At 43.7% G+C, this 15,132-nt stretch overlaps 1 protein-coding gene across 2 annotated transcripts in view; it reads left to right on the top strand.

The window, feature by feature from the left end:
- Positions 1 to 15,132, top strand: part of otud7a (OTU deubiquitinase 7A) — a 43,278-nt gene that overhangs the window by 19,031 nt on the left and 9,115 nt on the right. The window contains exons 2-10 of one of the 2 annotated variants that reach the window (XM_026175895.2): positions 651 to 786; positions 4,671 to 4,824; positions 6,903 to 7,088; positions 7,198 to 7,416; positions 8,634 to 8,735; positions 9,263 to 9,390; positions 10,010 to 10,122; positions 11,471 to 11,598; positions 11,691 to 11,840. In XM_026175895.2, coding sequence (XP_026031680.2) covers positions 4,740 to 4,824; positions 6,903 to 7,088; positions 7,198 to 7,416; positions 8,634 to 8,735; positions 9,263 to 9,390; positions 10,010 to 10,122; positions 11,471 to 11,598; positions 11,691 to 11,840 — 1,111 coding nt within the window. In that variant the 5' untranslated portion in view covers positions 651 to 786; positions 4,671 to 4,739. Of the gene's footprint in view, positions 1 to 650; positions 787 to 4,189; positions 4,357 to 4,670; positions 4,825 to 6,902; positions 7,089 to 7,197; positions 7,417 to 8,633; positions 8,736 to 9,262; positions 9,391 to 10,009; positions 10,123 to 11,470; positions 11,599 to 11,690; positions 11,841 to 15,132 lie in introns of those variants that run through there. The other variant, XM_080303929.1, reaches the window with a different exon arrangement.

Here is a 15,132-nt window from a genome sequence, read left to right as displayed (position 1 = left end):
TGTTATTCCAGTCAAACCTTGTTAACTAATTAGTGTTGTGATAGGTGTTAGTAAGTGAGAGTGACAGAAAGTGGATCATTATTCTTAGCAAATGGGTCCCATTTGTAGCTAGACTTAAGGTTCATAAGTGGGCAGCGCATGGCACTTTTAAGGATGCTGGGTCAGCTGTCCAAAGCACAAGCATCACAAGTAAAGTAAATACAAAATTAAATCACATTTTAGTCACAGAGAGGTGGAAAAGCAACTTTATCACAAACCACATTTGTAAAATGAAAATAGCAACACCCCAAATCAACAAAAATATAGTCTAGTTGTGGTCTTGGAAAATGAGTAGTGGTCTCTAAATCACTTCACCACTCTTGCAAAATGATTTATTTATTCATTTATTTGCCTTCTCTGGAGTTGGCCACCTGCTTCAAATCCACTCCACCTTGACAAGAGAGAAGTAGCACTCCAGTCATCAGAGACGTGTTCAGGTTTGCATCTTTGTGGAGATGCATTCATTTTGCAGCATGGTAATGAACCTAAAAACACCTTTGTGAGCAATACTTGAAAACCAAGAAGTGCTGATTGTCACAGAGTTTGCTCCACAGACTCGCCAACTGAAATTTTTTTTGGATGCTAATGTTCAGTGTTTTTGTGTGTTTCAGGATTCTCTTCTTTGCATCCCCAGTGTCTTCCTTTCCTCTGCTGCCTCTGAAGTCATGGACTAGCCCACCGTCTGGTCCTGGCAGTTCTGTGGGTCATCAGATGGCTTCTCAACAACCCTCAGCGAAAATACAGAATGTATGTATCACCACCTAAAGAGAGAAAGTTGCATCACATCATCAGTGTTGTCACATTCAGCTGGTAGATGACAATAATAACATTGGCTGGATGTGGCTGTCATAGACACCCACTTTGTCAAAAACACATCAGTGAGCAGCACTTCTGCAGTGGGCATCTTGTTTTCTTGAGTGATGGGCATGGGTACTATCCGGTCGTTAAGTCTGACGTCACTAGCCGTGCCTGGGCCTAAACTCCGCTGCAGGTCCATATATCAAACGATCACTATGGCATTACTGAGAGTTGAAAAACTGTCTAAAGTCTTTCATCTTTAATAAAATGATCAGCGTTCTGCTCTACCAGGTGTAACAATTGAGTTTAACATCCAGGCATCCACGAAAACAGAATTTATGGCATTTAACAAGTTAGAAGTTAGCAGGAAGTTAGCTCGCTATCTTCTATCTAAATACAATATAGCATGTCCTGACTGCGGGGTTTTGGAAACAAATTAAAACGTACAGCTCTGTTATCACTTCCAACATAAATGAAGACAGAAAACTAAACAGCAGTGACGTTTGTAGGGTTACTGAAGTTGGGCTAGCTGGTATATAATGATGTGCTACGTGACCGCTAGCGACACAGCTATGTTAGCATAATATAAACAAGCTAACTTTTTTTCCACTCGATAAAAGTTAACGCGAGTGTTCTCGGTGGTCAGGAACAAATGTAATCGCATGGCAGGATGCTGTAAAAGGACCAAACTTCAGCCAGGAGAACAACTGAGATAATCCATTCACAATACGAGGTTAGTCATTCATATACTGCTGCATGGGCTGGGCTGTAGTTACATCCTAAGGTTTTAAAAACTGAGCTTAAATAAATGATTAGCGGTAATAAAAGCCGAGGGAGGTCAACAGTGATCACTGACTGTTTTAGGAGCTTTTTGAGATTAAATAGAAGAAAATACAAAACATTAAACATGTTAACAACACAAAAGCCATATTAAACGCAGACTACTTTAGGCCCGGAAGTAGGATTCCTCACGTCATCACTTAACGACCGGATAGTTGATTTCACTTCCAGCCTTCTCTGTGTGACGTCCATTCACATGTTTCACAGAGCAAAAACGTCACCATCAAAACAGTAAATAACAGAACAGTTATGCATGGTATATGACACTACCTTGAGCCAGCTTTCTTTTGCATACAGAAGGTTTAAACAAGCAGGTGGGTGGGGCTTCTGTGTTCTTAGCAAGAACTGTGCCTGAGATCATTGTATAAGGAATATTATCTCTCTGACACTGTGGGATTACCTATCCAGTGCTGACCACAGTATTTGAAACTTTGGCCATGGTTAACATGATTATCCACCACTGTAATGCTAAATCTATGGAAGAAAATAAGAAACGGCGTGTAAGATCCACTTTAAAGTGGAAGTAGTGTTTTACTGTTTCATGGCAGTTGATCAAGCTGGAGATAACTTGACCGCTTTGATGTGTACAATGTCACAATAGGGCACATTTTATACACTTATGGTAAGACGTGTGCACAGAACGCTTAACAGAAAAGTGTTGGAAGTGATGTGCTTTCTGCTTCTGCAAAAAGGCGAGGGTCTTCTCAGGTCAGAGTCAGACATATATGGTCATCACAAAGTGTACACAAAGCTCTGCAACAACTTTTTTGTAGCTTCAGTTTTTTGTTATGCGAGCACAGATCTCCACAGGTTTGGAGGTTTTCAGGGAAGTACCATCCAAGTACTACCTCTACTACAAGTCCCATTTTTTACAGTTTGTATAACGATATAAATCAAACTAAAGTAAAGAGAAAAAAAACCTGTTTAACAACAGCAGCCAAATGATTGTACTCATTTACATTCCAAAACTGCTTACTCCTGAATTTATACTGATCTATATCTGGATATTACAGTTTGAAGGAAACGTTACTGGTCAGTTTTCCAAAGTAGTTCATCCATATTCTACAAAAATGACCCTGAGAGGTACAGAAGTTGCATTTGAGTTTCAGTCCTTTTGCTGCATTTGTCAACTTGCCTTCACATTTTGCAGAAGTGTGAAAAAGCCAACAGAGTTGGTGACTAACAGGAAGCTAGATAGACCTATAGTTATTATGGCCCACATGTTTTTACATCAAGTAGAAAAGCATACATTTGGGTGTTTGAGTCATAATTACCTCCCACAGGGAAAATGACCTCAGTAGTGCTGCTCTTATGGGAAAAGATGAGACCCTGGCTTCTAAAGAATGCGCTCTCTCTCATTCCTTCTCCACCGTTCGTCAAAGATTTTTCCTTTGCAAAGCGTTATTGATACCCTGATAGGCAGCCTATTAATCCATATTGAGCCCTTATAGTGTAATTACGCACACAATTGGTGCCTCTTAAGTCCTCAAAGAAGATAAATATCTCACAGACTGCGTTCAAGGGTTTAGAATTTTCTCTAAGTGGTATTTATGGCTGAAATAAAAAGTTTGCCTGTTGGTTATAAAAAGAAAATGTCCAATTTCAAGTATGTAAAAAGCCAAAATTATAAACGTTGGCTCATAGCTTTATTATTCACAGTCGAACACTGTAAATGTTGCATTTCCTGTTTCTCTCGGTACAATAATCTACATTCAACACAATGCACACTAAGTAGGTCAGCTAAACTAAAGCTTAAGTGCAGCTTTAACTCATTAATAATGCATATGACAAAGACTGAAGTTGCTGGGTCTTGAAGAATGATGCTTCTAAATCTAATGCCAACAATCAAAAAGCACTCAAGTTATATTCTTTTATGTCTCGTGCCTTTAATTTCCATGTGCTGATAATACTGACTGAGGGGACACTTTGAAATAAAAAAAATTTCTGTAGTGCTCAGCAAAAGATGCCACGATATTCTGCTGTCCCTCATTATGCTTTTTGATTATTTCACTGGTTTTCTGTAACCTCGGAAGCGGGAGTGTCTGCCGGCCCACAAAGCTTATCCGAACCCTGATGGAAAGTCCAGTCCCTGTGGCGCACTTGGAGCTAGCGCTTCTGTCCTGCTTGCCTCTCTCATGCGTGGGCAGAGTATCTGGATGGCTCCAACATGCTCTCACTCCTCTTAAGGTCAAAGTTTCACATCTGAACTGTTCTCCAACCTCTGTTCAGTACACAGAGGCCTGGTGTCAGAGCTCCAGCCTGTAGGTGTTTGTTTCTTCACTGACAATGCTCTGAGCTCAGCTTCCCCGTCACCCACACAGAAGGAAGGGGAATGAAAGCTATGCGTGGACTCATTCATTCCATAGACCGAGGGAGTGAGTGCGCGTGCGCAGTTGTGTTATTTATGACCTAACAAGGCAATGTTTGTTGATGATTAGAGCTCGGGTGTTATAGCCATGATGTAAAAATCCCATCACACTAAATAACATCACACTGAATCACACAACTACACTAATAGTCAGAGGCATCCTTCCTCTGTCTACATCAATAATATCCGTATATTGATGTGTTCAGATACTGGATCATACCCAAAGACCACAGGTTGACACTCAGTGGCTGGAAGAAGCTCAGTGTTGTTATGTTCATGGGCAGTTGGCCAGATTCTTTGGGCATAAGCAGGTGAGTCCTGGTTGTGGTTTTCATATTGCATCTGTGATGCTGGTTATTATGTTGTGAATGTTAGAAGAGGCTGGGAGGAGTGCTGGGAGTTGAGTGCTCTTCACATTACTATGAACTATGCTCTATAAAGCATTGCACACCAGTACAAGCTGGCTTGAGCTGCTGGCTAGGATTAAAACGAGGCAGCGGGGCAGTCTCTTCTCAAAGGGGTTAGTGAGGAATCCGTTTTTAAAGGTGTGGCCGATGCTGTTGAACAGTGTGTTTAAAACCTGCTTGTGTTTTTCTTTGCCTTTTTTTTCCATATTCCACCTCAGATGAGAACGTGAAGCCTGGCGTCCACCAAGGCCACCGCTGCACCTTGGGCAGCGCACACACATGATCACATGACTCTGGACATGGACGCGGTCCTGTCAGACTTTGTTCGGTCCACCGGGGCAGAACCAGGTCTGGCAAGAGACCTGCTGGAAGGTAAGAGATGACTACGCGCTCTTTTCTTGCGAAATCTAAATATTTATATGTATTGTTTTGATCGGCTGCTCCCAGTTATGCCATGAGCAGAGAAGAGGAAATAAGCGGAACGGAAAATAAAGAAAACAGAAGACGGGCGGAGAGGAGAGGGGCCTGCGTCGGAGAGCAAGCTTGCTGATTTAGAGGCCAGTGTGACAGTTTTACGAGGGCGCTCCCCAGAGAAAGCTTTGTGCCCATTCATTGGAACTCATTGAGGAGCACAGTGTTACTGGCACTTGTATAGCTTGGGTGCAGCTCCAAAAAAAAAGAAAAAAGAAAAGGCAGCAAAATGCACACGGCCTCAGAAAGCTGATTGATAGCTGGTTGAATCAGCTTCAGTAGATATATATGTTGTGCGTTTCTACTCTTCGTTCGTCCACAGGAAATTCTGTGATTTCATCTAATTTAGCATAAAGTGAAGCACGCTGAACCATAAGTGCAAACGCATTCTTGTCTGCTTTACAGGAATAAAAGCGTGCACCACAGTAATCAGGCATCCATTAGGGTGATGAAATCCTCGTGGAGTGCTGGCAGCACGCATGTGTCCTGGAATTTTTTTTTTGTCTGGGTGTATATAGTACATCCAGTTTCGTCTCTTCGGATGAAGAGTGAGAGTTTTGAGCGTCTGATTCTCTGCTACTGTCAGTTTTTTTCCTGATTCTGTTTTGGCACTTAACCTCGGTGGACTACACGTGACACTCACAGACACCAAACAAGACCGTGCACTCAGACAAGGCAGACAAGAGCCTGGATGAGCTGTTTCAGTATTGTGCTTTGGTCTGATGTTGTCTTAGTTTTAGAGGCTTGAATCAAACAGCTGCTCTGTGACCCTGCGGTCTGAATCAAGTTGGTGTGAAGAGACAGAGAAACATGACAGAGCACATGTGGTGCTTCCCCCTAGAGGCCTGTTTAAGTATTGAATCTACACTGTTGAATTGGTTTTGGGCCTTTATTGTATTCAGATTGTGATGTACGTTCATACTGCATGAATTTATGTGGGTTTTTGTTTTGTTTTGTTTTGCAGACGACAGGCATTATAAATGAAAGCGTTGAAATAGTGCTTTCCAAACCAAAGTTAATAGCAGGCTAATGTGGAAGCTTTTAAAGACAGTGCATTAGGTGCTGAGTGGCTGTGCAGCTGGACCATAAGTTGTATTCCTGTATTTGTGTAGCTCAAGATACTGAGATCCATAGAGCGAAATAAGCTTTGCATTGATTGATGTGAGAGACAGCGATTAGTGGTGTCGGTTCTCATATCCAGACGCTTCGCAATCATCGTGTCTGGAAGTCAGCAAGAGAGGACAACTTCCTGCAGGTCTCTTTTTACAAAGGCTTTCCATTAATGGACTCTGACTCACGAACATGCTCCGATTACACGAAGACACACCCGTGGGTTTTGAAATGACTGGTTTGCAGAGAGTTCCTATGGCATTGTTAAAAAATATCACACTGTGGTATAATAAGACTGAGACTTGACTCGTGTCTTTAAAGCCTTGAGTCGATTTCTGTTAGAGAGACAGCACCCAGAGGAGACAACTGTGTCTCTGCATGTGTTGCCAGTATGTGTGTGGGTCTCTTTGTGGGTCCCTCCTTGCACATCAGGATATTGCTGTCATAATGTTAATGGATCTGCTTCCCTTCACTGTCTTTATAACCTCGATATCCAAGTCTGTATTTTACGTGAAGCAGCGTGTTTTCCTCGGGCAAAAGCACTGTGTGACTTTGCTCCATATGGATGTTGTATCGTTATAACTGAAGCTCATTCTTTAAAATTTTTAAGATATAGGAATTTGTCGGAATTTATCTGTGCTAAATGATTTATGTGGCTTATTTGCAGCATACTCAGCAGCTTTTTGCATTCTGTCCCAGGGTTCCCCTTTACTTCCCACAATAGGTAGCATAGGTAGTTTTTTTACCACGAGATAACCCTGTTTACTGTAAGCTGTAGTTAAGAGTGTCTTGTTGTGAATGTTGGCTTTTTTTTTCTTTCAGAAAAGCCTTTTTTTTTTAAATAAAAAATTTGTGTGTTTCTCCTCCAGGTAAAAACTGGGACCTCAGTGCTGCTCTAAATGACTACGAGGAGCTCAGACAGGTCCACACTGCCAACCTGCCGCAGGTCTTTAACGAGGGCCGCTATTACAAACAGCCAGAGACGCGTGACACACCCACCCATGTCAGCAAGATCGACAGACCGTGTGCACAGAAGCAGGAGGACAATGCACAAGGTAGCCACCTCAGCGCGACCATCGCCAAGATCCAAAGAAATCTTTTTCTTTCATCTTTCAGTTTGCTTTCCACTCGTCCCTTCACTTTTCATTTGTCTCTCATTTTCAGAGAAGCGTCTCTCGCGTGGAATCTCCCATGCCAGCTCTGCTATCGTCTCCCTGGCACGGTTGCAGGTGGCTAGTGAGTGTACCAGCGAGCAGTTCCCTCTTGAGATGCCCATTTACACATTCCAGCTACCGGACCTCAGCGTCTACAGCGAAGACTTTAGGAGCTTCATAGAAAGAGATCTGATAGAGCAGTCAACCATGATGGCTTTGGAGCAGGCTGGTGAGTACTGTAGGATGTTATACATTCACTTAAAGTCCTTCTGCTCCTACTGATATGGGATACGTGCTTTTCCCCATATTCTCAGTTTAGTGAGAATAAAATGTTCGTCTAACAAAGCAGTAGCAGTGAGAAAATGCTCTGAAAGTCAGTGAAGCAGACAGATGTAGGGGGCTAGACTGAAATTAAGACAGAGAGACTGAGCAAATCAGAGTAGCAGCATCATCTGGAAGGGAGATGACAACAGCTAATTCAAAGCATCCGGGACCCCAAAGGATTCATATCCCAGCCGACGCTTTGAACTACGGAGAGAAACTAGTTAGAGAAGTTTCCAATCTTCCTGCAGACTTTTCCACACCAGAACTGCAGAGACTGTAAAACCTCCTAAATTTGATTCTGTTCAAGGTCTGCGAACACTCAGCCAGAGAAATATTGGGTCAATTAACCGTTAACACATAAATAGGACAGAATCAGTGTCTTTATAGTTAAATATTTAGATAAACACAAGATTTATCTGATCTCTTGTGAAAAAGTGATGGATTTACTGCTGCAAATTTACTCTAAACTTTATAAATCGCAGACTGTGGGTACCAAAGCTTAGCCACTACTATAAAGTGCATATCTCTGCAATTAGGAAAAGGTACAGTAAAGTACAACCAGTTGTGAATTAGCCTTTCTTCATGGGTGGTTGATTCTCAGCCGTAATATTCCATGTGCAGGGCACATGTATTACTCTTTGATGTAACGTCATAAAAAGCGCTGATAAGTCAAGCTAGTCCAACTTTCTAGACAATTAACGAATATTTATTGTGAGAAATAAAATCAGGAGCTGCAAATCGAGAAAACATCTGCATTCTGAGCCCATCCACACTGAGGGGTAAATCATTCAGACGCTCTTCTGTGTTTAATGTTGTTAAATAAATGATGCAGTCAGATCACCCCCGGCTCAGAGCAGTGCGGCTAGCTGCAGTAAAGCACTGTGTGGTGCCCAGGGCTGTGAAACAGTCGTCTCTCCCTCAGGGATGCAAGCACGGCTATGATGAAGTGGAAAGCTGTACATACTGTAAAAGTTGGGCTGAGGAGGAACTTGTTTTAGGGAGACGTGCTGGTTTTGAAACAAATTGTGCTTGTTGGAAAAACTGTGTGTTTTCTTGCCTCTGTGATGTAATTAATAAGTGTATTTTCTGACATCCTCGTGTTGCTCTCGCTGTTGTGCGCAGGTCGTCTGAACTGGTGGTCTACAATGTGCACCAGCTGCAAGAAGCTGCTCCCTCTGGCCACCACAGGGGATGGGAACTGCCTCCTGCATGCTGCCTCGTTGGGTGAGTTATTCACTATTCATAATTTACGCTTGAATCAAAAACCCGGTAATAATGGAGCGCTTCTCTAAGCATCAGCTGTGCGAGCTGGTGTCATGTCTATCTAAAAACCATGTCAGTGCTGCAGAGCAGCTGCTGAATATAAGGAATAGTCTGCGAATGATGGAGCTGGAGAAAGCCAAGGAAGCAAGGAAGGGAAGGAGGAAAGTGACCTATACACTGCAGGAGACTTTCAGCCGTAGGGTTTAAGAGACAACGCCATATTCAGGTATCTGCTGAAAGAGGTGGTTGACTCCTCAGTGTGAGGACTGCTAGCAGCACAGGGTTAGGCACACCGGAGTTAATGCAATCTACTGTGTCTGTCAGACAACTGAGGCTGTTTGAGGAGTGATGAAGGACATTTTTAATAAAAAGCCATGGACACCTCTGAATGATTTATCAACATAATCTTGTTTTGTGTGTAATGGCCACATTGTTTCATCTCCTCTGTCCTACCATTCAGCAACATGTCATGTGTGTGCATTTATCAGGGATGTGGGGCTTCCATGACAGAGACCTGATGCTGAGGAAGTCCCTGTACACCATGATGAAGAGCGGAGCGGAGAGAGACGCTCTGAAGAGGAGATGGAGGTGGCAGCAGACGCAACAGAACAAGGAGGTAGGGAGAGCGTCAGTCTTCACACACTGAAACTCCTAAATGCACCGCATCCTCTTTCATTAATGACATATTAATAAATCCATATGAGCAAGCAAGCATTAAACGAGCCGCAGTTAATAGTCTCCGATTTTGCACTTTTAGTTTTTTTTGCTTTGATAAAAAATGATCTTTCCATGATCGCAAGCGTGCATTAGTAGCAGTGCCGCTAATACTGTCAAATCCTCTACATTTCCTCCATTTTCTTGATATTCATGTATTAAAGAGTTTTAAAATCTATTAGAAAAACGGTGTCACCAAAGATAGCTCAGCCCTAAGAAGTAGTCCAGATGCTCATGTTTTAAAAACGCCCAAGGCGTCCTGGTGGCCCAGTGATCTAAGATGCATCTCATGTAACGCAGCGTCCTGGTTTGCGTCTGGGCACGGAGCATTGTTTCATGTCAGCCACCTGTCTCTAATTACCCGTATCTCCTGACTTTCTCTTTTACCAAACACTCATTAACGGTGGAAAAATGACAAAATGTCCACAAATGCAAGCTGCAATGGCAAAAAATGGGCTGTCTGGGTGAACACTGTGCATATTAATCAGAATTTCCTTTTCTTTTCTTTTTTTTTTCTGCAGTCGGGGCTGGTGTACACCGAAGAGGAGTGGGAGAAAGAGTGGAACGAACTGCTAAAGTTGGCCTCCAGCGAGCCTCGAAGTCACCTCAGCAAAAACGGGAACACCAGTGGAGGGTACGGGCTTACAGTCGAGCCCACAAGCACATTCAATTTCCCAGACACATTACCACTGACCAAAATTCAGCAAAAGTTGCTCCTGAATCACTGCATAAAATGAACGGAACGAAACGGAAATGCAGCAGCGAGCAGTGCCGTTTTAATCCTACATTACAACCCTCCTTTGTTTCCTAACCCTGTGTGGTGAAGCGCTGCACAAAGCCCACAGCTAAAACAAAAGTGACCTTCTCAGTAAAATCAATTTGTCAGGGAAACTCATTGTTTCCACTTGGACAGTTTCTCTTCAGAACCGCTGCCTCCCTTTAATAACATTGCTGAAGCTAACGCGTGAAACTGTGCCATCTACTGGCTGTCGTCAGTATTAATCATCTGAGCTGTGAACCTCCCCTGAGCTGTGGGTTACTTTTAGCTGCAGAAAGCTGCATAAATAAGGGTAACGCAGGGTTTATCTCAGGCTACAGAGGCAGATTTGAAACGTACTCTGGTTTCCTCCTCCTACGCAGAGAAACTTGTGGTTTGTCTCTGTTTCCATATTCACTGAAATAAACATACATACTTTCTCATGTAGGTGCTCGCTATAGTGAAGTGAAAACCGCTCTGACGGACAGACAGGCTCATCACGGTGTCTGCTGAAATACATACAGTGCCATTTAAGGAGGCTGTGGTTATCTGTGCTCGTCATCACTAACTTTTGTTTCAGTTGAAAGTGAAATGTAAAAAAAAACCAACAACAACAACAAAAAAAACCTCCTTGCAAACTGTTTCTTTGTGAGTGCGACATCTGAAAACAGCACAGTTTTTCTGTGTTATTCCTCATGTTGGTGCAATGCCGTCCAGTGCTGAAAAATTTCTGTTAAAGGAAATCATTTCCTCATTTAATCTGGTGTTTTTAACCTCTCATTGAGGTTGACTGTGATACGGTAATCAGGTTAGGGATGTTTGATGGTCCTAGTGTGAGATGAGGCCCTAAATAGGATGAGTGGGATCGCATATTAAGAGGCTCTTTATTAGAGTGAATTTGGCAGCGTGGCTGTTTGTGTGGCTGACAACTTAATTGTTGTACATCCTCTGGTTCCCTGGTGGCTGCATGCCTGAGAGCTATGGCTCTCCCTTCCCTTTTCTCGTTTTCCTCTCCTGCTCTCTTTTACTGAAACACATGTATGACAGGATGGGCATCGTTGTCCTGTCTGTTAAAGCGAGCCAAATGGGAAATGGATTCAAGAGGATCAGATTAGGCATATGATTGGCATGGACATTGCTATTTTGGCTGGCCTCAATACAGAAGCAGGAAATTGCTACAGTGTTGCAGTGTGTAATGTAATGTTTTTGGGTTTTTTCCCTTCAGGGTGGATAACTCAGAGGATCCGGTCTATGAGAGTCTGGAGGAGTTCCATGTGTTTGTGCTGGCCCACGTGCTACGCAGGCCAATTGTAGTGGTGGCTGATACAATGCTCAGAGACTCGGGAGGAGAAGGTAGACTTGAACGCATGTCGACTCGCTCCTCTCTGGTACAGCAGTTCAAGCGATAGAGTGAAACTAAATATGGTTCTCTATCTGAATTCCAGCGTTTGCTCCCATCCCGTTTGGAGGGCTCTATCTGCCCCTCGAGGTGCCCCCGAGCCGCTGTCACTGCTCCCCACTGGTCCTGGCCTACGATCAGGCGCACTTCTCCGCACTGGTGTCCATGGAGCAGAGAGACCAGCAGCGCGAGCAAGGTAAGAAGATGTCCAGCAAAAAACCAAAAACCGCTTCTATACCCTGACAGAAAGAGCCGACGGCATCCTCAGGTGGGAATCTTTAATGCAAAACCTTTTCTTGACCTCCTGTTCATGAAAATTCAAGGTTTTTTTTCTGACAACATCTGCAGTAGTTTGACAGCCATTGCTTTTAACTTGGTGGGTGGAGGACTGCGAGAGGGAAGGCGAGTGGTCTGCCTGTCCTGCTAGAGGTGAATAATGTATGAGACAGCAGTCTAATTACTCGTGATCCATTATTTAAACAGGCCAGTTGGCAGCAGGAACCAGAAAGTGGCCAACATGCAGGAAAGTGGACAGCACGCTTCTTCTTCTTATTAGGAGCTGACCGAATAATTCAAAGCTCACCTGCAGTCACTGTTGTGAGTTTAATTTGTCAGAGTAGGGGTGTGTGTTTATATGTGTGCCTCTTTCACAGGAATTTGTGACACGATGCTGTGCAGAGCATATTGATTGTGTTATGTTGTGGTAAGGAAGTGTGGATTGTCCCTTGTGTTGAGCAAGGCTTGTTTTGTTCACTCAGATGCCAGCATTCCCACTCTGGGTGCGTTGCTCGCTCTTGAGGTCAGAGCATTTCTCACACGGACGTTTTTAATTGATAAACAGAGTGGATCTCCCTGACAACCAGTCTTAGTAGTCACGGCACTCTTCTGTATCTGACTCAGTGGGTGGAACTCACGTGTCATTTGCGGGGGCAGCTGGCTGACTCCGTCTCTGTCTCTTTTTCTCACTCGCAAGCGAACAAGCAGTTTCATTCTTCCTCTTTTCTCTCTCTCTCTCTCTCTCTCTCTCTCTCTTTCTCTCTCTCTCTCTCTCTCTCTCTCGCTTTTTTGAATATTCAAGGTCCTAATCTGGGTCATCAAACACCAACCTAGTTATTAAGTCCGTCTATGACCACTGCAGGCTAGCAGACAGACATGATTACTAACCTGCCATTCCTGCCCTGCAGTCATTCTCTTTAATGCCCCAGCAGCACATCAAAGCCAGTCTACCACACAGCTGAGAACTACTGAATACTTACACTAGTGTTTGGGGATTTAGCGGGCTGATGGATTCTCTTCTTGTCCACCAGATGGTGCATATACCCAAAAAACACACAGCAGCCTGATCACAACACCACTGCGTGGCTGTACTTTTTCCTTCTGGTACAGAGTGTACTGCGATAGGATCAGAAAGTGTTTCATCTGCAGTCTTTCTCCAGTATGCCATGTGATAACCCGTACTGCATGGCTCTTATACAATTCTGGACTGCTTTCAATGAGTGTCAGCATCTGCAAATGTGTTATGCATATTTCTCTTTTATGCACACATTTTTATAACGTGCGTCTGCATTTTAATAGAATTTGTAAATTTCTCAATGCAGTACTGTGCGGCCGTGCTGGTTCATATCTCTGTACGGCTGCCAGACAGACAGGCGGTCAGTCTGACTGACAGACCTAATCTTCCACTGCCAACTAGGGCAGAGCCAGACCCAGCCAGCCCCGAAGACCTCACCACATCACCACATATGGGCAGGGTCCCGGGATGCTTGGGGCCCCAGCAAACCAACCCGCTCTTCTGACAGTAAGGCCACTGTGTGGACGTCTCAGGTGGATGCTTACTCTCAATTTCCCTCTTCCACAGTGAAGAGCATCCGAGGGTCTCTTGGCCTTGTGTGTGTTCAGGTGTCAGGGACTGGGTTAGAATAGTGGCTCTTTATTCCGCCCTCTGTGTGGAAGATTATAGTGGAGTCCTTCCTAGTAACCTGACTCTAAATCACCCTGACAGATCATGCTTCTGCTCCTTTTATAGCATGCCTGCATGACTTCTGGGGTTGCACTGAAGGCGGATGAAAAAACAACACGTGAGGAGTGACTGAAGCCAGAGGTTATTGCAGTTTTGTTAAGGGTTTTTTTCCCCTTTTTTTCCCCTCAGGAGTCAAGTGGTTTGCTTGGGTGAGGAAGTCAGGTGAACCTAGAGACCTGTGCACATTTCTATGGTCACCAGCTGTGTAATAATGACTAGCTCCTCAGTAGATGCCACTTGCTGTCTTTCATGATTTTGTTTGTGCTTCTGTGGCTAAAAAATCTATGAGAGGAACTGACCCTCTGGAAAACTCTGGAGCTATTTCAAGCTCTGCTCCTAAAACCAAAACACTTCCAGGTTTTCTTTGGCATCACATCATCACACTTCTAACACTCTCTTGAATGAAAAGTAAATGGACAACTTTTATGCAAAGACCACCTACAAAACAGTGTCATTTAACTACACAGCTTCTCTCCAGATCCACATCTATTGAAAAAAGGACAGTATACAGTACTGTGAAAAAGTCTTGAGGCACCCCTCATTTCTTTATATTTGCAAAGAAAATGGGGAATACGTAGGTGCAGTGACGTATTGAAATATGTGAAACCATACACGGAAAACAGTATAGCTATAAAGGTGTGACCACCTTTATTCTTCAGCACAGCCTGAACTCTCTTAGGCAAGCTTTCTTGTGATTTCTTCAAGTAGTCTTCAGGAATAGTTCATTCAAAGCTGGTCTTTGGATGTTTCCTGCTTTTTCTTCTGTCTAGATGATCCTACATTGCTTCAATAATGTTGAAGCCGGGGCTCTGGTGAAGTCAGTCCATGACACATTCATTTCCACTGTGTGCTTCTCTATGCATATATGCTTTTACTGCACTGGCAGTAACACCACTGGCTCCAAACCATGACAGAACCTCCACCTGACCTCCTCTGTGCAGATTTTTACATTCGTCACACTGTAAGACTTGTTGCCTGGATTTGTTTCCTGTCTCTTAAGGATTTGACTTTTCAGAAACCGTTCACTGGATTTTTTTTTTAATAATAATGGATTGGATTTATATAGCGCTTTTCAAGGCACCCAAAGCGCTTTACAATACCACTATTCATTCACTCTCGCATTCACACACTGGTGGAGGCAAGCTATGGTTGTAGCCACAGCTGCCCTGGGGCAGACTGACAGAAGCAAGGCTGCCATATTGCACCATCGGCCCCTCTGGCCAACACCAGTAGGCGGTAGGGTAAAGTGTCTTGCCCAAGGACACAACGACCAGGACAGAGAGCCCGGGGATCGAACCGGCGACCTTCTGGTTACAGATACGCTTCCCAACCCCCTGAACCACAGTCGTCCCCATGTTACTTCTTCTTTTTGTCCTCCACTCATCCAGTTTCTGAGAGTTTTTTAAGGACAGATTGCATACTATGCCAAAACACATCAAGTTTTCACCTAATAGCTCTTTTGTACTTT

The sequence above is a fragment of the Astatotilapia calliptera genome, chromosome 7 (genome assembly GCF_964374335.1).
Source record: "Astatotilapia calliptera chromosome 7, fAstCal68.1, whole genome shotgun sequence".
Taxonomy (NCBI): Eukaryota; Metazoa; Chordata; class Actinopteri; order Cichliformes; family Cichlidae; genus Astatotilapia; species Astatotilapia calliptera.
The sequence above is the reverse complement of the archived record's forward strand: the minus strand, read 5'-3'. Positions and strand labels throughout refer to the sequence as shown.